This window comes from Uranotaenia lowii, chromosome 3 (genome assembly GCF_029784155.1).
Source record: "Uranotaenia lowii strain MFRU-FL chromosome 3, ASM2978415v1, whole genome shotgun sequence".
In the NCBI taxonomy this organism is placed as follows: domain Eukaryota; kingdom Metazoa; phylum Arthropoda; class Insecta; order Diptera; family Culicidae; genus Uranotaenia; species Uranotaenia lowii.
The window spans coordinates 329,694,270-329,719,815 of NC_073693.1; the positions used below are offsets into that span (position 1 = coordinate 329,694,270).

A 25,546-nucleotide genomic window follows, 5' to 3' on the forward strand; every position below is an offset into this window, starting at 1 on the left:
TTAAAAAACTTATCCGGTACAACTGTGTTCGATGTTTACTCTTGGGCTCGAACTCGCGGACATCGGCTAAGGAGACAACAGACTTGCCAACTGAACTATATCACAAGCCCAATCTAGAGAACAATTTTTGAATATCTGAAAGTCCGTGAAGATTGTTATTGACTCTTACTTTAGTTTGGTTTGATGCATTTGTGATACATTGAAAGTGGTTGTTTTTGTTAACAAATAATTCTAAATCTATTGCCTACATACAGGCGATTTTTAAAATAATGATTTCAATTTTGTAATGAAGAATTCCAACGCTTTAATGTCGCACTTACAGAATGTAATCCAAATCCACAATCGAAGTTAAGTATTTTGCCTAATATGTAAGGTAGTTTAAAATAAACTTCCTGAGCCTAAGAGGGTTAGAATCAAGCCTGAAAATAAAAGTTTATCTTCTTTGTATGGAAAATAACTTTGCAACCAATTATTTCTACTGTTAATCCTCTCAAAAAGGTTAAATTTTCTTCAATTCCGAGTAGTTCCATCGAATCGCACCTCAGTTCGAATTTAATCCTATCTCGCCATTACAAGGGGCCACTCAACTGTCTGCTCTATGTAGTAGGTTCCCAAAATAGAACTGTCCACTTACCACCCACGCATTACTGTTATTTTCCATACTACATACTTTCCATAGCTACATACATAGGTACAGCTTCCATTTTTGGGGGGTGTTCGCATTTGTCGTTGTTTTCTTACCCTTTCGTCTAAAAATATGGCTCTTGATGGGCGACGACGGAAATAAACCCTTTCCCAAAATCCCAAACAAGAGCCCAAAAATAGGCAAAACCGAAGAAGACGACGACGACGACAAAAGAAGAGAGGCGCGGAAGCGTAAACTCATTCAGTGCACTTAAAATAAACAGGACCAAAATGGCGTCCCCCGCCATGTGTGTCTGCCTGGTCAAGTGTGACAGAGTTTGAATATGTGTTTTTTCACATATTCTAATCTGGATCTGATTATCTTGGTTTTCGTTCTTGTTCCGTCACTTCGAGGGATCCGTCGATACGTTGCTATCTATTGAGTGGCACTCAACCGGTGATGGAGAGTGGATTTTGTGTTTTTTTTCTCAGATTTTCCTTTATCAAAATGCCTCCCAGCTTTTGTGAGTTTTGATGGCTTAGAATAGGAGGAAAAATACGGGCCATCGACTTTAGAATAACAATCGAGGAAGCATGTATGAAAGTCATTTTGAGATCAAGAGATTCGATCTATCGAGTGGGGTATTATAACGGAAGCTGTTGTCTTTTATGGTAGCTTTTTTTAAAGAAAAAAACAGCACATCGTACGGGAAAGTTTAGTCAGCCCCAAGTCATGTGACAGATGTTTTAATTTTATCCCACCCTCCCGGATAATAAATATGGAACCACATCAAAGAGAAGTTTCATCTCTGTGTTGTACTCTTCCATTTTTCTTGTTGGCAGATTTATGGTTCTAAAAGTTTACTCAGAGGACCCAATGCATCTAATCGGTCGATCTCAATCGACCCAAACGCTTGATATTTTTTTCCCTTTTTTTTATTATAGGTTCCGGCACCAAAGATCGAAGCAAAGTAAGCAAACGAGAAAATAGACCCATAAAAATCTACAAATAGTTTTACGACTTTTCTCGTCACCAGTGCAGTCGGCCCTCAATGAGTGGAATAAATTAAAAAGAGTCCCCTCTCCTGCTTCCGGTTTCCGAAACCGGAAACTACCACCTAAAAAAACAGCAGTTAGGAAAACCCCCCACAAGAAAAAAAAGGTCACCCTAAAATATTTTCTCCATAAAGCCGGTCAACTGCTCCCTTTCTCTCTCCGAAACCAGATATTTTTCCATTCTAGCACTGAAACAGAGATCGTTCGAGGGGTAGTATCGTAAAATTGCTCAGCCCCTGATCCTGGAAACATAAGAAGCACCAATCGGGGAGACGAGAAAAATTTAGCTTAATTTGGTAGTTTGACATAACTTTGGGATCATGGACCGGGCCATTCTTTGGCTTGGGCTTTCTCCTATGAAGCCCAACATGATTGGCTCGATGTATGAGAATAGTTCGCTGCTGAATCGAACAGTTTACAACCGCGATAAAGCTGAGTCCGTAAGCCGTAAAAAGTTCAAACGGTAGTGGTTGCTCTTCATTATAGTACTTTGCCAGAGATAGGGGATGCAGTATACATTTAGGCGTTTTTTTTTGTGGGGAAAAAATTAAGACAAAAATTAAAATGTTTTATTTTCTGATAATATGAACCTAAATTTTATCTTTCATCATTGAAAAACTAAAATAAGTTTTTTCTTTTTCTATTTACAGAATTAAGCGCAACATCTTCAGAATGGCCCCTGGCCATTACTTCTGGGCGATATTCTACTTTGCCTGTCTTTGCAGCGCTTCACTGTAAGTATAGCATCAAACATCGAGAGCTTAATCAACGATAGACCTTTAACTCACCCTAGATTCTTGACTGTGAATTTCTGGATTCTGTACACTGGATTAGGGACCCTAGACTCCGGACCCTGAACTCTGGATTTTGGGCTCTAGACGCTGGACTCTAGACTCTGTACTGTGGACTCTGGACTCTATACTCTGGACTCTGGAAACAAAACTCTGGACTCTGAAAACTGGACTCTTAACTGTGGACCCTGGAATCTAGACAATGGATTCTGGACTTTGGATTCTGAACCTTGGACCCTGGACTCTGAATTCTGGACTCGAACATAGAACTCTGGACTCTGGGCTCGGACACTGGACTCTGGACTTTGGACTCTGGATTCAGGACTCAGGAATCAGGACTGTGGACTCTGTACTCTGGACTCTGGACTCTGGACTCTGGGCTCTGTAGTCTGGATTCTGGACTTTGGACTCTGGCTTCTGGACTCTGGACTCTGGAATCTGAACCCTAAACTCTTAATTCTGGACTCTGGACTCTGGACTCTGGACTCTGGCCTTTGGACCCTTGACTCTGGACTCTGGACTCTGGACTCTGGACTCTGGACTCTGGACTCTGGATTCTGGACTCTGGACTCTGGACTCTGGACTGTGGACTCTGGACTCTGGACTTTGGAAACTTGAATCAGGAAACTAGACTCCTGACTCTAGACTATGGATTCTTGACTCTAGACTCTGGAAACTGGACTCTAAAAAGTTGACTCTGGACTATGGACTCTGGATTCTGAACTGTGGACTAAATAAGTTGGGTGACAGAACTATGGACTCTTAACTCTTGACTCTGGACCCTGGACGCAGGACTTCGAACTCTGGACTCTGGACACTGGACTTTGGATTCTGGACTCTGGACTCTGGACTCCGGACTCTGGACTCCGGATTCTGGACTCTGGATTCTGGACTCAGTACTCTGGACTCTGGACTCTGGAAACAGGACTCTGGACTCAGGACTCTGGTTTCAAGACTTTGGATTCTGGACTCTGGGCCCTGGACTCTGGACTCTGGACTCTGGACTCTGGAAGCTGGAATCTGGACTCAGGACTCTGGTTTCTAGACTTTGGACTCTGGCTTCTGGACTCTGGAAACTAAAAACTAGAGACTAGACTCCTGACTGTAGACTATGGATTCTTGACTTTGGACTGGAAAATGCACTCTCAAAAGTAGACTCTGGACTCTGAACTACATTAGATTGGTAACAGAACTCTGGACTCTGAACTCTTGACACTGGACCCTGGGCCCTGGACTATGTACTCTGGACTCTGGACACTGGGCTCTGGACTCTGGACTCAACACTCGGGACCCTGGATTCTGAACTCTGGACACTGGACTCTGAAATCCGGACTCTGAACTCTAGATTCTGAAAATTGGACTCTGAGCCGTGAACCCAAGACCCTGGACTCTGGACTCTGGGCTCTGGGCTCTAGACTCTGGGCTCTGGACTCTGGGCTCTGGACTCTGGGCTCTGGACTCTGGGCTCTGGACTCTGGGCTCTGGACTCTGGACTCTGAAATCCGGACTCTGAACTCTAGATTCTGAAAATTGGACTCTGAGCCTTGAACCCAAGACCCTGGACTCTGGACTCTGGGCTCTGGACTCTGGACTCAGCACTCAGGACCCTGGACTCTGGACTCTGGAAATTGAGCTCTCAATCGTGTACCCTGAACTCTGGATTCTGGACTCAGAACTCTGGACTTTGGAAACTGCATTATGAACTGTGAAGTCTGGACTCTGGGCTTCAGACTACGGAAATTGAACTCTAAACCGTGCACAATGGACCCTGGACTCTGAACTTTGGACTCTGGACTTCGGATTTTGAACTCTGGACTCTGGACTCTAGATTTTGGACTCTGGACTCTGAAATCTGGACTCTAGACTGTGGACCCTTAACTCTGGAATCCGGACTCTGAGCTCTATCCTCTAGTAATTGGACTCCAAGCCATGCATCGTAGACGCTGGATTCTGGACTGTGGACTCTGGACTCCGGACTATGGACTCTGGAATCCGGACTCTGAACTCTAGATTCTGAAAATTAGACTCTGAACCGTGAACCCAAGACCCTGGACTCTGGACTCAGCACTCTGGACTCTGGACTAAGGACTGTGAACTCTGGACTCTGGACTCTGGAATCCGGACTCTGAACACTGGATTCTGGAAATTGGACTCTAAGCCCTGCACCCAAGACTTTGGACTCTGGATTCAGGTCTCTGGACTCTGGACTATGAACTCTGGACTCTGGATTCTGGACTCTGGATTCTGGACTCTGGATTCTGGACTCTGGACTCAAAATCGTGCACCCTAAACTCTGGACTCTGGACTCTTAGAACTGCATTCTAAACTGTGGAGTCTAAACTCTGGACTCCGGACTCTGGGAGTTTGGACTCTAAACCGTGCACCCTGGACCTTGGACCCTGGACCCTGAACTCAGGATTCTGGACTCTGGACTCTAGACTCTGGAAGTTGGACTCGAAACCATGCACCCTGGACCCTGGACCCTGGACTTTGGACTCTGAACTTTGGATTCTGGTCTTCGGACTCTGGACTCTAGACATTGGACTATGGGCTCAAGACTATTGACTGTGAACCCTTAACTCTGGACTCAAGATTCTGGAAATTGGACCCTTAACCGTGCACCCCGGATCCTGGACTCTGGACTTTGGACTCTGGGATCCGGACTCTGGACTCTAGACTCTAGACTTTGGACTCTGGACTCTGGAAACTGCATTCTGAACTGTGGAGTCTGAACTCTGGACACTCGACTCTAGACTCTGGAAATTGGTCTCTAAACCGTGCTCTCTGGACCCTGGACTGCGGATTCTGGACTCTGCAATCTGGACTCTGGACTTTGGACTTTAGACTTTATACTTTGGACTCTGAACTCTGGTCTCTAGACTATGGACTATGGACCCTTAACTCTGGACCCTAGATTTTGGACTCTGGACTCTAGACTCTTGACTCTGGACTCTGGAATCTAGACTCTGGACTCTGGACTCTGGACTCTGGACTCTGGACTCTGGACTCTGGACTCTGGACTCTGGACTCTGGACTCTGGACTGTTATCTGAAGACTCTGGACTCTTGACTCTGGACTCTGAACTCCTTACTTTGGACTCTGGACTCTGGACTCTTGACTCTAAACTCTGGACTCTGGAATCCGGACTCTGGAATCCGTACTATGGAATCCGTACTCTGGAATCTAGATTCTGGAAATTGGACTCTTGGCCGTGCACCCAAAACTCCGGACTCTGGACTCTGGGCTCTGGACTCTTGACTCTGGACTCAGCACTTTGGACCCTGGATTCTAGACTCTGGACTCTGGACTCTGGACTCTGGAATCCAGATTCTGAACTCTAGATTCTGAAAATTGGACTCTGAGCCGTGTACCCTAGACTCTGGCCTCTGGATTCTGGGCTCTGGACTCTGGACTCAGCACTCTGGACCCTGGATTTTGGACTCTGAACTCTGAACTTTTTACTCTGGACTCTGGAATCCGGACTCTGAACTCTAGATTCTGGAAATTGGACTCTAAGCCCTGCACCTAAGACTCTGGAAGTTGAACTCTGAACCGTGCACCCTGGATTCTGGACTCTGGACTCTGGAAATTGGACTTTGAATCGTTTACCCTGGACTCTGGACTCTGGACTCGGGACTCTGGACTTTGGAGACTGCATTCTGAACTGTGAAGTCTGGACTCTGGACTTCAGACTATGGCAATTGGACTCTAAACCGTGCACCCTGGACCCTGGAGCCTGAACTCAGGATTCTGTACTCTAGACTCTGGAAGTTGGACTTTAAACCGTGCACTTTGGACCCTGGACTTCGGATTTTGGACTCTGGACTTCGGATTTTGGACTCTGGACTCTGGACTCTAGATTTTGGACTCTGGACTCTGAACTCTGGACTCTAGACTGTGGATCCTTTACTCTGGAATCCGAACTCTATGCTCTAGACTCTAGTAATTGGACTCTAAGCCCCTAGATGACCCTAGATTCTGGACTGTTGACTCTGAACTTAGAACTCTGGACTCTGTGTTCTGGACTATGGACTCTGAAAATTGGACTCTAGACCCTGGATTCTGGACTCAAGACTCTGGAAAATGGACTCTAGCCGTGCACCCTGGACTCTGGACTCTGAACTCTGGACTTTGGACTTTGGATTCTGGACTTTGAACTCTGGATTCTCGATTCTGGACTCTGGACTCTGTTTTTTGGACTCTGGACTCTGGATTCTGAGCTTTTGACTCTGAAGTCAGATCCCTTAACTCTGGAATTTGGACTTGATTTCTGGTATTTCTGAGGCTCGTGAAACTGTTGAGAATCTTGACACATTTAATTTTTTTAAATTTATTCTTAAGTCTTGATTTTTTTTTAAACTTTTTGTTCTTGAATCTCGAGGTGTTGGACTTTTAGAGTGTTATGACTTTTTAATTTGGAACGTTAGGACTCTTGAGGTGCATAAAAACTTATCTGAAGACAGTTTGACTTCTTTAAATTTTTTTAAATATTGGAACAACACCCTTGGGAATCTTGACATTCTTGGGATTCTCAAGATTCTTGAGATTCTTAGGACTCTTGGGACTCGAGAGACTTTTGAAACTCTTGAAATTGTTGATACTTGTGAGATTCTTGAGTCTCTTAATGTTTTTGAAGCTCTGGAGGCTCTCGTAAACTTTGAGACATTTAAATACCTTTAGACTTTTTAGGCTTCACGACGTTGGACTCTTCAAATTTAATTTTTGATCCCCTCTCGACTTTTTTATTGTTGAGGACATTCGATGTTTGGAATTTTAATTTTCAGTCTTTGTTGATTTTCGTCTAAAGTTAGAGTTTTTAATGCAATTTCAATGAAGTTATTTATCAAAATACTTCCAATTTTGTTCTCATAATTTTTCCACAGAGCAAACAATGCCCGGGTTAACTTCCGCGAGAAGGAAAAGAAGATCCTGGATCAGATCCTGGGGGCCGGTAAATATGATGCCCGAATTCGCCCGTCCGGTATCAACGGAACAGGTAAGACCGTCTTTTTTGCTTCCAATTCCGCACCTGAATGGCTTTGTACCTTCTACTTATTACTTCATCATTCATCCGAACTTCTTTGATACATTTTATTTCATTGTCATAAAATGTTCTACTTTTTATTGTTTTTTTTCTAAAATTTCTTTTTATAATAATAGTGATTGGACAAAATTGTTCACAGATATATTTTACTATTTAGTGAAACATACTTTTCCGAAATTGCGTTTCCTTTATTTCGTCCCGTTGAAAAAGGAATAAAAGATTAATGCTTCCAAACTCCTCCAACTCAGCAAAGTACCAGAAGAATGATTGGAGGAAAAAGTGAAAAATAAACTTTTACAATATCTATGTAAATAAGTTCGGTAACAGGACAGGACTTTTAGATGGACTAACTCCCAAACACTGCTCGACATTTGGTCTTTCACCTTTCGGTATCATTGTTGAAACTTTTCCACCCCAGGCGCTCGGTTTCGAAATGACTGAATTAGGAAGACTGACTTTTTTTATCGACCTTGAAGAGACTGCTTAATTTGAAAAATTTGATTCGGAATGGACTTTAGCGACGCTTTGTAAGAAAAATATGCATGTAAACGACAAAGAATTATTCAAAATTTGTTTATTCAATTCAACAAAGCAGAAAAATCTCTTTAAAAATTCCCCAGTTCAACGTTCAATGGTCTGAGATCAAAACAAAAATCTTATATCTTAATTTTTAATTAATCTGAATTCTGAATTTGATTTCTGAATCTGAATTCTGAATCTAAATTCTGAATCTGAATTCTGAATCTGAATTCTGAATCTGAATTCTGAATCTGAATTCTGAATCTGAATTCTGAATCTGAATTCTGAATCTGAATTCTGAATCTGAATTCTGAATCTGAATTCTGAATCTGAATTCTGAATCTGAATTCTGAATCTGAATTCTGAATCTGAATTCTGAATCTGAATTCTGAATCTGAATTCTGAATCTGAATTCTGAATCTGAATTCTGAATCTGAATTCTGAATCTGAATTCTGAATCTGAATTCTGAATCTGAATTCTGAATCTGAATTCTGAATCTGAATTCTGAATCTGAATTCCGAATCTGAATTCTGAATCTGAATTCTGAATCTGAATTCTGAATCTGAATTCTGAATCTGAATTCTGAATCTGAATTCTGAGTCTGAATTCTGAATCTGAATTCTGAATCTGAATTCTGAATCTGAATTCTGAATCTGAATTCTGAATCTGAATTCTGAATCTGAATTCTGAATCTGAATTCTGAATCTGAATTCTGAATCTGAATTCTGAATCTGAATTCTGAATCTGAATTCTGAATCTGAATTCTGAATCTGAATTCTGAATCTGAATTCTGAATCTGAATTCTGAATCTGAATTCTGAATCTGAATTCTGAATCTGAATTCTGAATCTGAATTCTGAATCTGAATTCTGAATCTGAATTATTAATTTTGGATCTAAATTTGAAAAAGAAATTATAATTTCATATATTTTTAAAAAAGGTTTTCGCCTGTGAATTCGGGAGGAGATTCTTTCCAGGAAAGATTTTTTTTTTCGTTTCTAGAGACGTTTTTGTGATTTGACCAAATTCATTGACCTTTTGAAACTGACTCAAAAACAGACAGAGACAAAAAAAAATAATAAAAAAGAGAGAAACTTGCAATATTGGTCCGATAAATTAAAAAAGATTCATCTTTTTTTTGTAAATAAATCTCATAAATCGATCATTCATTTCTCAAAATTACCATATAAAAATCGGAACTAATAATTACTTTTTAGTTTCCAATGCGATTAAAAAGTCCGTATCTGTAAATAAAAAGCCAACACAAATGTAGCTGCCTGAAAAAGGAAACAAAAGTGTAATCTTTAACTGTATCTAATCATTAAATAACAAAACAACCTTATGGAAATCGCTTCCATACAAACACTACAGTTTTACTTAAGAATAGAGACACACTTACTGAAAACTACTACAGAAAACTGACTTCAGACAAAATTAGAAGACACTTTCAAGAAAACACTCAAGATTAAACTACAGTCAATTCAAACAAAATATCATGCTGCTTATAATTTGGGTTAATGGAAACATTTGGTATAAAATGATAATTAAATACACAAAACAAAACATCAAACGAACCTATCATGACAGTTCGTTCGCTTAGTATTTGCTTTTCTAAGTACCGAGGAACAAAATCCATCGTCCGCAAAAATAAAATGCTTTCGGAATTAGTTTTACTGTTAGAGAAAAAACGAAGAAAAATATAAATGCGTAAATTCATCGGAATTTTTAGAACAGTGCACAGTAAAGCTAGTTTTAGTTTTCGTTTTTGTTGCGACACATTTAGGATAATGGTTTAAGGAAAACAACATCAGACCTCATCTAGTTAAATTTAATCCAAAATAAACAAACAAACGAATCATTTACTTCACAGGAATTTTTCAATTCTATAACAAGTTCTTTTATTAAAATTTTTAATCAATAATGATTAACTTTAACACGGTACAATATCAAAATGTTATATGAAAAAAAATACACTATAACCATACCTTACAAATTGAAAAAAATAAACAAACAAACAAAGAATAGAAAAAAAAACTTATTACAACAATGTTTTCCAAAATCAAAATTCCACAAAACCACAGACGGTCCGGCCATAGTTCGCATAAATCTGTTCGTACGAAGCATTATGACAATTAGTGACATAAAGATGGTAAGTGTTAGTTTTATCCCGGCAACACCGTAAAAAATATGTCGAACAAAAAACCAAAAGACAAACACGATCCGTAGCTGTTTTCTCTTAGTTCTTAGATCAACTCCACCAAGCAAAAAAAAAACTTCTAGTAGATACGATGTTCCAAATGTTAGCTAAATTTCTCTGTTTCACTTCCAATTTATTGTGATTTACTATCGAAAGATTTTTCTTAACAATCACCAAAATTTGTTCCCTTCCAAAAGCTTCAAATTTTTCCTATAAATTTTCTACCAAATTTCTACCGGCTTCTTTTGACTTATGCTAAGGCTTCATTTTAACAAAAAATAAACTACAAGCAAAAAGCAAACATTACCAATGCTCGCGTTAATTCCTGCTCCCCCTTCTGATAAAATTACGAAAAAAAACTGTTTTTTGTGTTCCTCTTGCCGTTTTCCACCGATGTAGTTTGAAGCAATGCATCCAGCAACAGTTAATTGCAAAAGCTATTTCTAAATATATTACCAATTGTTTTTTTTTACAATTTCCTTAAGCTTTAACTTCACTGCATTTTTAAATGTGTTCCTCTTGCCTTCTTTTAAATTTTACTCCCACTTTTTCAGTTATTGTGTTGTTTTGAGCGATTTTAAGTATGATTTTTTTTTATTTGGGTTCAATAATTTTTATTTCACAATTGCCTTTTTTGAGAAAATTTCAACTGACCCAAGAAACATGAAAATGATTTCGATCTCAGAAACATTTTTTCGATGTGCAAGGATCTTCATTCTAGGATAAACTTGAGATTAGATGAAGAATGTACAGAATGAAAAACTCATAAAAAACAAGTTTGTGGCAAAACTGAAATAAAAGCTACAATTGTGAACAAAAACACAAATCAGTTATATGTATGATCTTATGAGAGACGGATGTGTTAAAGCGAGATTATGGATAATGAATCAGATTAATTGTCGGTTTACGACAATGGCGTTGCGCGATAGGATATCGCCATTGTCGTGAACTGGCGATTAGTCTGAATCATTGTCCAGAATCTCGCTTTAAAAAGTCCGTATCTCACAAGATTAGACCTATAACCGACTTGTGTTTTTATTTCCGTGCTTCTATTTCCGTGATGCCACATATTTGTTTAATTTATTTTTAAACTTTTATTTCCACTCCATCTCCACATTGTTATCAGTGTAAAAAATCCTAAGGTTGCCAGATTTTCCGTTTTTTTTTTCGGGTTTGATCGAATATTTAATGCTAAATTTAGGAGCAGTCAGGCCCGGCCCAGTTGCCCGGATTGTATTTAAAAATGCTCGAATTTCATTGATGCCCGGATTTATTCATTTTGTTTGGCATATCAAACTAAAAAAAAACCAAATTGTGTTGAAAATTTTTTTTATGTCTCCAAAGCGGAATTTTTTAAGCATATTCTAAAAAAAAAGTCATGTAAGGTTTTTTGGAAGCCTAAAAAACGATTTGAATCTGTCAATGATTTTTTGATGCAATTTTTTTTTTCAATTTTTTTTATTTATGTTGAGTAATTCCTGGGTTTTGACAAAATTTGTCCGGATATTGCCCAGATTTTCGGTCGTCAATTTTGAAATCGAATGCCCGGATTTTTCCAGGTTTTGATATAAAATTGGCCGGATTTGTCCGGCCCCGATACATATTGAAAAAATTCTGGCAACCTTAATATATCCAATAAGGCACTATATTTTTATTTCTTTTTTTAAGCCAGGCATTCCTAACAATCTTCAAGAATTGAATGTCAAGTTTTCTCGCAGTATTTTAACCATTAACATTTTTTTCTTGCAGCCAGGAAACATTTTCCGAGGAATTAGCAAGCATAGTTTTTTTTTGAAATTTTGAACACTTTTTAGTGATGATTCTTATGGTCCTTAGTCTCGAAATGGAAACTATATATAGCAATAAGTCATAAATTTTTTGTTACGAAATAATTTTATTAACCTTACGGTCTGGTTAATGGGATGAGCAGAAACAAAAAAAGGAAACATTCTATAATTCGAGCATCTAGCAATCTACAAGTAATATGTAAATTAGACCGCTGCAAGCTTTGTATGGAAATTCCAAATTCTGGGAAAATCTTTTGGTTGTTTTTGCTGCCAGAAATGACAATAAAAATTTTGGATGCGATCCGTCCAGTCCTGAATTAGCGCAATGAGGTTTTATTTTGTATGGAAAATTGTATGGGGAAACCAAATTTTTCATTCGATAATCGCCAAAGATGTACTGAAAATTTCCAAGAATATAACTTTGGATAAAAAATAGTTCTTGAATCTTGCAGTACAATTCATGTGAACAAAGCGCACTTATACCCCAGAATAGATGAATAAATTGAGGCTGAAGAATATCAAAATTCAAAGACCAACTTGATTTCAAGATTATTTGAACTTTCTAAATGTTTAAATGTGCAAAATTTGAATCCGTTTCGCTAACTTGGAGCAAATTCTCTGGTGTTTTGAAAAAGAGGTAGAAATTTTGTCACTAAGCACATTTTGAAAATTTTTCCATGCAAAAACATTTTCAAGATCTGTGGCCTTCAAGTTTTTTAACAACACGTGTTGTTATAATATTTCTATCACATACATCTTGAAAACATTTTGGCTTGGTAAAATTTTCAAAATGCTAAAAAAATTTTCCACTTTTCCCAACACCAGTGAACTTGCTCTTAGTAATTAACCAAATCATCTCATTATTTACTCTGACGCTTCGTGAGCCAAAAAGCATCGAAAAAACATATGCGATCAAAAAGTCATTTTTGCAGCGGCTTAATATTGTGAATTTAAATAAAAATTTAGAAACGTCGCTGATGAACTGGCAACAAAACACAGACTTCCAACAATCTAGTATTTCACTTTTCTTTGTCGGAAGTCTTTCGGAAGTTGGAAGTCCAGACTTCCGAAGTAAAATTTAGTGCTGGCGCTATTATATACATATCTATATCCCGTATATTTGGTAGACCATTTGAGCAAAGTCCGTTCCGGCCAGGATGCCAGTATTTCGTTGAAAAAAAAACCGGCTTTTGCCAGGATTTATTTTTATTTTTGCGTCCAAAAATGAAATTTGTTGACCATGTTTTAACCAAATGTTCAAGAACGGTTTTCTGGAATAGAAAAAAATATATTTCAAAATATGCTGTTGTACGATGAAAAAAAAGTTTTCCCTTTTGATTTTTGCTAAGAATTTATTTATTTTATTTTATTTATTTACAACATAACAAATACATTACATACAAGAGATTTATTTAAAAACTCCAATGGCATTGCATTATAAGGAGTTGTATGGTGAATTTAAACTGCGTATACATATTTTGGAAACTAAACTTATAACTGACGAGTGATAATAAAATAAAAATATAATCAAATTGATAAATTCAACGATACAAAAAAAATTATAAGAATAACTATGAAAACTAATCACGATAAATTTATAAACATGTTTTTTTTATTTGAGTTAAAGTGAAAAATTATTGTATGAATTTAAAAGTGTTAATGACACTTCTGGATTCAGTAAAAATTGTTTGACAGATTTTTTAAAATTGGTATAATTACACTAGTTTACAAAATTTAAAAAAAATCGTGAACTTGATTAACTGACCAACATTTTTAATGTGAAATCGGGCGCTGAATCCGAAAATGAAATTCAAAAAAATCTCAGTAGAACCGTTCTTGAGTTATGCTCCAAATATGAAATTTCGAAAAAATTAAAAAAGTTCTTGTACTTAGATTAAAATATCTCGGACGGCATAACAGTAATTGGAAATTCCTCTTTTGCATATTGAAGGTGAATAAGTTATCTATCGATCATCTGAACACTGTTTTTGCGTTTGACCAACAGTATTGTTGATATTAGAGACTTTATGAGAAAAAAAATTATAAAAAACGCATTTTTTTAGAGAAAATTTTGTTTCAACGAAAGTTTAGACTCGATGGTAGCATTTAAAAAATCTGATTTTCTTTTGCGCTTTAATGTCAATTTAAAACAAAGATTTTAAATGGTTATTTATCAAAATCGGGTGAAAATTGAAGAAGTTATGGCTACTTTACCATAACTGAAATTTTTGGAGTTTTTAATAATTTAACGAACCGCAGTACACTTATCATAGTATAGGAAGATTGAAACATGATAAATCTCACTCGCTCTAAGTCAAAATTATTTATTAGCTTACCAGAAGGTCACATGCCAAATTTCAGGAAGATCTGACCATAGGGAGGGGTTGCTTAAGTCTCAAACGTGAATAAAATTTTGAGGTATTTTGCCCGGAAGGAACGAAAAATACTGGTTTTTCATCAATAACTTTTTTCATCACTAGCTGATTGTTTTTTTGTGGTTGATTTTCTTAAATCCTAAGTTGAGACAAATATTTCACCCGAAGACTGTAACTTGATTGGATAAGAAACAGAAAAGTAATTGCGGTTCAAAAGCCGCAAATTTTGTCCAATACGCAATGAGTACTTTTTACGCATTGCGTTTTATACGACAATGTTCGACCAAAATACAATCTTTGAACCGCAATAACTTTTCTGTTTCTTATCCTATCGAGTTACAGTCTTCGGGTGAAATATTTGTCTCAACTTAGGCTTTAAAAAAAAATCAACCACAAAAAACAATCAGCTAGTGATGAAAAAAGTTATTGATGAAAAACCAGTATTTTTTGTTCCTTCCGGGCAAAATACCTCAAAATTTTATTTACGTTTAAAACTTAAGCAACCCCTCCCTATGGTCAGATCTTTCTGAAACTTGCCATGCGACCTTCTGGTAAACTAATAAATAATTTTGACTTAGAGCGAGTGAGATTTATCATTTTCCATTCTTACTATACTATGATAAGTGTACTGCGGTTCGTTAAATTATTAAAAACACCAAAAATTTCAGTTATGGTAAAGTAGCCATAACTTCTTCAATTTTCAACCGATTTTGATAAATAACCACTTGAAATCTTTGTTTTAAATTGACATTAAAGCGCAAAAGAAAATCAGATTTTTTAAATGCTACCATCTAGTCTAAAACTTTCGTTGGAACAAAATTTTATCTAAAAAAATGCGTTTTTTATAATTTTTTTTCTCATAAAGTCTCTAATATCAACAATACTGTTGGTCAAAAGCAAAAACAGTGTTCAGATGATCGATAGATAACTTATTCACCTTCAATATGCAAAAGAGGGATTTCAAATTACTGTTATGCCGTTCGAGATATTTTAATCTAAGTACAAGAACTTTTTTAATTTTTTCGATAATACATAATTTTACAAGTTTTGTTTGGAAACAATACAAATAGTGATTTGTAATGCTGGCAAGATTGATATATTATTAAGGATAAAGAATTCTACAATTTTAGAAAAAAAGTGACAGAATTAAACTAAACGTTCATTTGAAAATCTTTTTTGTAGAATAAAGTAAAACGGAAAAAAAGAATTTTCCACAAGATCTCAGAAGAATATTGCCTAAAACTTTCACTCAAAAGGTTAAAAAAATAAATATTTCTTTGACTATATTTGGCTCTGAATTTTATTATCCCCATTAACTTTTTTTTTAAATATGAGCGCGAGTTTTGATAAATGAACAAAAAAAAAAATCTGCAAATCCGCTGACTTTGGCCCAGAGGATGATAGTCTTCTAAGTCAGAGGTCATAAAATCAAATCTAGCTCATAGCATACTTTTGTGTGTACGATAGTTTAAGCATTTGTAAGATGCTGGCCATCATATGCTTGAAAGATGTAAGCCTAAGAGTTAAGTAAATTTTATCTCTTCAAAGAAACATGAAGTTTCACTGAGATCCTATATGTGTGTGTTCGTTTTTAAAGCGAAAAACAAATTTTCTGTTTATGTTAATCGATGTATTTTTATTACCTTCAGAAGCTCATTTTTTTAGCTTTTTAACTTTTGTATCATTATTCTAATCGACATATAGTCTTCGGATGAAATAAATGTAATAATTTAAGCTTTTGATCAAATATCTCAAAATTCCATGTCTAATTTCAGGCTCGTTGCACGACCCCTTCAAATGAGGTTTCAATTGTGTCTTATTTTTCCATGGAATTTGAGACATTCTTATGCACAGTCAAAAGCAAATCGTGAATAGGAAGGAGGAATGTCTATGTCAGATGTGTCTGAAGTGATTATCAGAACTTTGAATCAGTCCATGTGAACTTAACCCGAGCAGACTTTGATAGCAGAATCGGTAGCGAACCGTAACCCAAATCAGCTATCAATGCCAAAATGAAAGCATTGTTTTATGTAACATTTTTCCGGTGGCAAAATAAGGTTCCTCTAAGTATCAATATGTTAAAATTCAAAGGAAAACCAAGCCAAATGGAATGCTTCAACAGCAAAATAAGATGATAATTAGGTTTTATGATGTTTCCTTAAAAATGCAAAAATTCTTTCCGCTAACAAAACTAGGATCATTAGGGTTTCTTTTATTTGAAGCAAAAACAAAGTGAATTAAAATTTTAGCATAATTTTGTACAAAAATCGATAAGCTTATAGAAAAAAAACACAAATAGTTTAATTGATGCCAAATTTTGATTTCAAACAAAGCTTAAAGATACCTCATTTTGCTAGCTTTTATCAAAAAGTTTTGAGAGTACTAACATCACATTTTGGATGTATTGGACCTCAAAAAGTGGCATCATTATGTTCTCAAAACACTTTTTGATAAAGTGACTTGACGAGGTATAATTAAGGTTTCATCTATATTTGAAAAGTGAGACCCAAATTTTGGCGTTATACCACCATTATTCGTGCAAAATGATCCCTAATTTGACTTTCAAAGTTTTGCAATAAAAGTCTGCTCGAGAAAGGCTTACGAGTTTACCAGTTCTGTTATAAATCTGTTTTAATAAAAAATAAAATAAATTAACTGCCAATATATGAATTGGGTAAAATTATGATACTCTACTGAGTTTAAGACCTCTACACGGTAGATTCTACAAACCAATTGGCCTTAATAATTCTGTAGACCTTGTATCGCTATGTCGTAATAGACTAAGAGGATTTTGGTTCATTTTTGAATATCTCAAACTCTGGGGTCAAAAATGCTTTGTTTTGGTTCAAATTTTTAAATAACGTTTACATGAGTAAATTTTCACTTTTCTATTGATTAAGGTAAATATTTTATACTGAAAAATCAACATCATTTTTGTTTCTTCTGTGTCTGTTTCTGTGTGCCAATCTATGCATTCTTTAATGGAAATTTTCCGCTGATAAACTGATTTGTGGTCACCGGAAAAAGATTTTCGGCGCATCTGGGAAATTGCACCAGTAGGTGTGATACCAAGGAACATTTTATAGCAATGAGTTTCTGGTTTTTCCCCCAAAAGTTTGTGGGAGTGGATTCAGTATTTCTTTACTAATTCTGGACAAATTAATCGAAAAAGGCAATTGATAGATTTTCGTTTATATTAAATCCTTTTTTATTTCTTTTGGTTCAAGTTATCAACAAAAAAATCAATGATTTATGGAAGAGTTTCATCTACAATTGTTCAAATAACACACAAATTCAAACATTAAAGATTAAACTTTGAAGGTAAAGTTTCAATTAATTTAAAGAAAGGTTGAGTTCCTTCTGTATTCAAAGAAATCGCCAGTTTGCACAGAAAAAGCGTGAATTTGTGGATTAGGTTTTAATCATACAAAAATAGTTGATAAAGAAATCAGTTAAATAGTTTAAATCGTTCTTGAATGTTAAAAATATTGCATTTTTTGTTGATACCTTATTTCACAAATTTATTCTGAGTTTTTTTTTTTACAAATGGCCTGGCTGCTTTTTCAATTCTCTAATATTTTAGATGGAGGAAATAAATTTAAAATTTCTATCCTGATGTAATTAAAATCAAAATATACCAAACTAATTTCAGTCGCACATAACCCAATAATATACGAAAAACATTTGTGAACATTTATTTTGAAAAAAAAATTAAACAAATATCTTCAAGCATAGTAAATAATGTTATTTAAAATGATTTAATTTTCAAGAAAAAAATATAAAAAAACCTGTATTACCTGTAATTTTTTTAAATTTGTTTCCGAAATCTTGTTTTACTTAGGATGAATGCGAAATTCTTCAATTTTTGTATTCCATTTCTAGTTAATTCAAGTTTGCTTTAAGCAGTAGAAGAATTCGGATTCTAGATTCAAGGCTGCTAAACCTTACAAGTTTTGTTCGTTTTAACAATTCCGTTAATTTGTTTAAGTCTTGGTTTGAGTTCCAGCCGTTTAAAAATTTCTTCCCATCTATCTTAAGTTTTAATTTCCCGAGAGCCTTTCCGCAGCTCATGTCAGAGAACGTTCTTTCCAGAAATAGCTCTGTTTCATGATTTGTGGAATGCTTCCATCCCCCAGACCAGCTTTCGCCTAAGATATTATGTTGTTGATCTTCGACTGCTCCAAAACATTATCATAAATATGCGCCGCCCCCCTCACTAATGGATTCCATTTTTTCTGTTTTTGCCAGCCAATTCCACCCACGCAGTAGCTTTCCGTTTTCTCTTCCCATTTTCTCTTTATGTGTTTCCTTCCTTGAGTGCAAAACAAAATATCAACCCAAAACTTTTAAAATCGAAGATCAAATCGTTAGCAATCCTTCGAAAAAGGTTTTTTTTCCTTCTGTTTCAAATACTAGATTATAAAAGTTTTCAACACCCCCTCTCTTTCCTTTTCATTTCTGATTTTGATTCGTAGAATTCACTTTAACGTTCTGTATTTTATGCGACATTAACCAAAAAAAAAATCTCCCTCATCGGTTGAGTTTTCCCCCACCCCCTTTTTTTCTGTAATCTTAATGTGGAGCATTTGAACAGCAATAGAGCGAGGTAAATTTCCTAGTGTTCCCCTGTTGTTGTCTTTTTTTTTCGTTTTCATTATGGATCAATCAATTTTCCAGTAGGATTTATCAATCAGTAGAATAGGCTCCCTGGACCGTCGGATGAAATCGGTACGTAAGTTAAGGTCGACACGACAATCGAAACAAAACACACTCGAAAAGCTGACTCAAAGGTAAAATTTAAAACTATAAGAACTGATATTGGCATGACTTAGGATTTTAATAGTTAATTTTTACTTTAAAAAATAAACATCGATTCAACAACTCTATCATATGTATTTTTATAAGCAAAGCAAAAGATGGAGATCAGATTCAAGAAGCTTGAAAATTATCAACAGCAAAATATTTTTTCTCAAATTTTGAGGAAAAAACAGAAAAAGAAATTGATTAAGAATTCACCGTTTATAATATTTAAAATATGAAAAGATCAAATTTTTGGAACCCTGAAAAAAAGGTTTTAAAAGTCACCGTTTTCTATTTTTCGTTCGTGTTTTAGTATGACTAAAACTACTGCGATTGATTTATTTGATCTATTGGGAAATGTGTCATATGTAAATCAGCGATGAAAAAATCGGAACTTGAAGTCGAGCATTTCTTTATCGATACTTTAAAAAGCATTCGTAACTAGCTCTATTTTCAACTGTCTAAGCTATTATTTTTTAAGGATTCTTAAATGAAAATCATGTGAAATGTCGTGAGATAAATGATTCATACAACGTTTAAAAGCTGGATGGTTTTTATTGGATCTCATCGATTCATTTACATTGTATTTAGGTGATTGAGTCAGTATTTCCAAAATTCCTGATGGTACCTTAAAAGTATATCGGGTGTCCCATTATATCTAATCTCGATTTAAAACGAACAGTATGAACGCAATTAAGAATCAGATCCAATGTTTATTTCACTTTTATGTTCGCTGTAATTTTTTTTACAGTAATTCGATGACAAATTGGATTCCAGTCAATCGTAAGCCAGCGGTCGAATTTTTGATCGAAGACTGCTTATTAGCATCAGCACCGTCTAATTGGGATGATTTTGACCTCTTTTTCCAGTCTTTTGCGAAGTTCTCGATAGAATCTGCAGGCTTTACATGTTTTTTAGATACGATTTGGAAAGGGCCCTAAAAGTTTTAATCGGTCTCGCTTGAGAACGGAAGCACCTTGTTGTTAACTTCAATTTGGCTTCTTTTGCTTTTTATATGTCATAAGCCCCACCCTTTCCTTGGCACGATAGACGGTGCTGTGAAGAGATCCCATTTTTAGCCACATCCCGCGATGAGGAAGTCTTCATTCTGGCGTAAGCACGCATGATTTTCCCGTCCAAAGTTTTGTCCACAGGTTTTTGCCAAGATTTTTTTTGTCTAAGAGCTGCTTTCTTTTCGATACAATTAAATAAGAGTTGAAGATCAAAATTTATACTTAAGTTTAAAAAAATACTCCATTTGTTGTGGCATTGCACAGTGGCCCAGGGCGGAAATTTTTCGTGACAAAATTTATTTCGAAGATACTTTAAGAAACAGACGAATAGTGTCTTCAGCGAAAATGCTAATCAAACCATGTGCTTCATCAATCTTAAATCAAATATTGATTTAAATTGTCTACTACAAAGTTGTAGCCAACAGTTTTGAAGGCAACATTGCTGCGGTCATGACGATTCGTGAGCGAGTTGCGATTTTTTTAAAGTTGAAATGTTGGGGGTGTGTCGAAAATAACAGAATTTTGGCTTTAGCTTTAGTGAATGAATTCAAAGAAGAAATATGTTTTCTGCGCGCATTTTTTTCTTAGAGAGAAACTTGTATCTAGAGACGTTCGTTGGTTATACACGGATATTTTAACAAAAACTTGTACATTTTGAACGGCCATATCTCGGATTGGCGCGATCAAAAAAACATTTCTACGGCATTATTAAGTTTAAATAAAAAATATTTGATTGTGAAGTTATGGGAAATAGATGTTTTTTCAAACACGAAATTCTATAGTTTTAAATTTTCCATTCAAATTTACACATTTAAAGACCCTTTGAAAAAGAACATCCCCATTTCTCGAGCAAAAGTCGAATTGTCATGTTTTTGTTGTTGCCTGAGTTCATTGCAATGGTTAATTAAACAATTTAGCGCACATTTCTCGCTTTTAATGCAATTTGTAAAAATTAAAAAAATTCAAAAATAACAAAAATTTTTTTTGTTATTTTAAATTTTTAATTTGATTAAATATGCTAAATTGATAATTAAAGCGTCGCAATGGACTAAGGCAACAAGAAAACGATATTAATTTGACTTTTGCTCGAGAAATGGGGATGTTTCAAAAGGTTTTTAAATGTGTGAATTTTATTGAGTTTTAAAAAAAACCTATGATCAATAATCTTACAATCAAATATTTATCAATCGATCAATCGATTGTTTTGTTTTGGTTACTTACGAGTTCTGTTTTTTATATCGCGATTTCTCGTTGAAACGTATTCCGAAATTCGTCGTCGTGCCGTTATATCAAGGAACCTTCACCAGAGAAGCTGTGGACATTGGAGATTCTACTGGAAACACTTGTCCGTCGTGAATATTTCGACCGAAGTTTCCGTGATATTCGATACCCATTGTTTTCGGGTTGTTTTTGTTTGCATTTTACTTTGCCCAGTGAACCGCAAGTTGCTGTATTTGCAACAGGGTTTTCAATACGAAGTTGGTTAAGCATTGATAGTTTCTAACTTGTGCAAAGTTTTTGCGAAGTTTTCGAGTTTGTTTAATTTGTTGCTTACCCATAAAATGGCAAACACGAAGGAGAAAAAGCAATGTGGAGAGTGCCAACTAGCGATAAATGACCTAGAGCCTATCGTATGCGGATTTTGTGATAACTTTTTCCACATCAGCCAGCAGTGCTGTGGTTTTAACATTCGTCTCAATAGAGAATTGTTTACACAGGGAAAGGCGATTTTTGTTTGCACTCCCTGCCGCACTGAGCTTAATGGTAGAAGCATTCGAAGTTACATTGATGATGTTATGTTGAAGAATAGTGATGCTGCAAGAAGTGATTTGCCGGAGATCGTTCTAGATAAACTGGATTTACTGTCTAGAAAAGTCGATGACTTGGCATCAAAGCAAAATGTTCCGATAATGAAACACTCACTTTCATCAATAAAAGGAGCTCAACAAACATATTCTTCACCAAATATCAAGCGACGTCGTGGTAACGATGGTTTGTCCCTAGTGGCTTCTGCAATGACTGGGACAAAATCAGTTGATCTTAGCGATCTCTCAGTCCCGTTTATTGTGCCACCACCTCCGCCACCAAAGTTTTGGTTGTATTTGGCTGGACTACAGCCACGCATTACGGATGACGATGTCAAAAAAATAGTGTCTCGCTGCCTGGATTCGGATATGCCGGTGGAAGTGAAACGTTTACTTCCGAAAGGTGTTGACGTTTCCACAAGAACATATGTTTCGTTTAAAATTGGGCTTGATCCTGTCTACAAAGATGCCGCTCTGAGCCCTTTGACATGGCCTACTGGAATGCTTTTCCGTGAGTTTGTGGACCAACCAAAAAACTTAAACCGACGGCCTTTGACCCCCGTTCCTTCGGTGCAATTACGTCAGTCGACTGTGGATGCTACAACCCCGAATCTCAGTGCGAGTGTTCGGTCCATAACGGAGGCAGCGTCTTTGAAGTAGACGCATCCGGCGTTTTGCAGGAAGGTGGGAACCATCTGGTTCCCATCTCAGGCAAGTACAGTTCAAATTTTATGAATACTCATAGACTCATGCACCGTCCATTTCAGTGTTCCTCGAATATGGATTCTTATGATTGTTTTACGATTTATTATCAGAACGTGCGAGGTTTAAGAACAAAAGTTGACGAGTGTTTCCTGGCAACAGCTGAATGTGATTATGATGCGATCGTTTTCATTGAAACTGGCTTGGATGAATGCATCAACTCATTGCAATTGTTTGGAACTGATTACAACGTCTATAGGTGCGACCGCAACTCTAACAACAGCGTTAAAACGAGGTTTGGAGGCGTTCTCATCGCGGTTTCTCAGAAGTTTAACAGTAATTGTATTGTCAGCCATCTGAGCACTCGTCTTGAGCAAGTAGTCGTTCAATGCCATATTGACGGGAAAAAGTTAATAATATGTGCGATTTATTTACCCCCTGACAAGAGCAATGATAGTGAAGCACATATTTCATCTGTACGGGAAATTTGTGATAAAGAATCTATCGATGTCAACATCTTTGTATGCGGTGATTATAACCAGCCACATTTGGCATGGGATGTTTGCGATAATGATATTATTTGTAACAAGGCTACATCACAAACGCCTGCCAGTGCTGCTCTACTCGATGGAATGAATTTCCTGAATTTATCCCAAAAAAACGTGAACCGTAATCATCTGGGACGAGTTCTTGATCTAGCGTTTTGTTCTGCAGAAATATCAGTATCTACATGTGTTGCCGAAGATCCTTTACTACCGTTAGATGCGCATCATCCAGCATTAATATTTACCGTGCCGCTGGCTTCGACAACGCTTGAATCAAGAAACTATATCAATAGAGAAGAACCAATTAATTTGAGAAAAATCGATTTTGAAGCTCTGTCAAATTACCTTAGCATCTTTGATTGGAACATCTGCTTAGAGAGCAACAGTGCAAACGATATGGCGGATAGTTTTGTCAACGTTATCTGCGCTTGGATCAATCAAAATGTTCCACGTTGTAAACCTACCAGCTCACCAGCTTGGAGCAGTAAACATTTGCGTAGATTGAAGCGTGAGCGTAACAAGTGCCATCGTAAATATCGCGTCGATAGTTGTGAATCTTCTAAGAGAAACTTTAAACTCGCTAGTAATGCTTACAGATCGCTTAATGCTTCTCTGTATAAATCGTATGTGCTACGCATCCAGTCGAATCTGCGAAGAAATCCCAAACAATTTTGGAAATTTGTTGAATCTAAGCGAAAATCATCTACTGTACCCTCGACTGTTGTTTTGGATGATGTTGAATCGTCTTCACCAGCTGAAGTTTGTGAACTGTTTGCTGCCCATTTTTCATCTGTTTTTGCAACCAGCTCTGTATCAAAGGAAGAAGCAAATGCTATAACACAAGATGTTTCTACGTATACAAGTCTAATGGATACTTTTGAAATAACCTCGGAAATGGTAACCAAAGCATCGAAAAAATTGAAAAGTTCCTTTTCGCCAGGACCTGATGGTATTCCATCTGTTGTTTATAAAAGATGTGTAGATTGCCTTGCGTTTCCACTCAGTCAAATTTTCAATGCTTCCTTTGCCGATTCATGTTTTCCTGATGTTTGGAAAAAATCGTTTTTATCGCCCATATACAAAAATGGGGACAAGAAAAACGTCAAAAACTACCGTGGTATAACTAACTTATCTGCAGCATCGAAGATTTTTGAAATAATTATTCATGGATACATGTTTAACAGTACGAAAACATTAATTTCTGAAGATCAACACGGTTTCATGCCTGGACGTTCCGTCACAACCAACTTACTTTGTCTTACGAAAACATGTTTTACTGCCCTGGATGAAAGATTACAAGTTGACGTCGTCTATACAGATTTGAAAGCAGCTTTTGATCTGGTGGATCATGAAATACTTTTGTGTAAGCTGAGAAGACTAGGCGCTACTAACAAGTTTTTGCGCTGGCTCCGTTCGTACCTCTGCGATAGAAAACTTCAAGTGAAGCTTGATTCCTGTTTATCAAGGAGTTTTGTAAACAATTCTGACGTGCCACAAGGATCAAATCTTGGACCATTATTGTTCACGTTATTTGTCAACGATGGTGTTCAACTGCTTGAAAGCGGATGCAAGCTTGTGTATGCTGATGATCTGAAGTTGTATATGGTTGTTCGTACTCTGGAAGATTGTAAACGTTTGCAATCTTTACTGGATATTTTTGTTGCTTGGTGTACCCGAAATAGAATGACACTGAGTATTCCCAAATGTACTGTTGTGTCGTTCCATCGAATATTGAGACCTGAAATATTCCAGTATTCAATCGACGGAATAGTTTTACAGCGCAGTGATTGTGTGAAAGACTTAGGAGTTTTATTGGATTCTAAATTAACTTTTAACTTACATCGTGATACGGTCATAGCAAAGGCTAACCGACAATTGGGATTTATTTTCAAGATGTCGAAAGATTTTAACGATCCTCACTGTTTGAAAGCACTGTATTGTTCGCTCGTACGGCCTATTCTGGAAAGTTCAGTTTTGGTTTGGTTGCCTTATCAAGTTTCGTGGAATCTAAGAATGGAACGTGTTCAGAAAAAATTTGTTCATCGAGCACTAAGACGTTTACAATGGAGAGAACCTCAAGAAATGACACCGTATCCTGATCGCTGTCAACTATTGCAACTAGAAACACTATCTCGTCGTCGAAGTTTACAACAGGCTACGTTTGTAGTTAAAATTTTGAATGGTGAAGTTGATTGCCCTGAGCTGCTGTCATCGCTGGACATTCGCGCAAGTCAAAGGACACTACGAAATAACTCTCTCATACAACCGAAATTTCGACGCACTACGTT

At 36.5% G+C, this 25,546-nt stretch overlaps 1 protein-coding gene across 4 annotated transcripts in view; it reads left to right on the plus strand.

Moving 5' to 3' along the window:
• LOC129755577 (glutamate-gated chloride channel) overlaps window positions 1-25,546 on the plus strand; it is a 339,466-nt gene that overhangs the window by 93,152 nt on the left and 220,768 nt on the right. For all 4 annotated transcript variants that reach the window (XM_055752139.1, XM_055752141.1, XM_055752138.1 and 1 more), the window contains exons 3-4: window positions 2,331-2,414; window positions 7,355-7,467. In XM_055752139.1, the coding sequence (XP_055608114.1) occupies window positions 2,353-2,414; window positions 7,355-7,467 (175 nt within the window). In that variant the 5' untranslated portion in view covers window positions 2,331-2,352. The remainder of the gene's footprint in view (window positions 1-2,330; window positions 2,415-7,354; window positions 7,468-25,546) is intronic.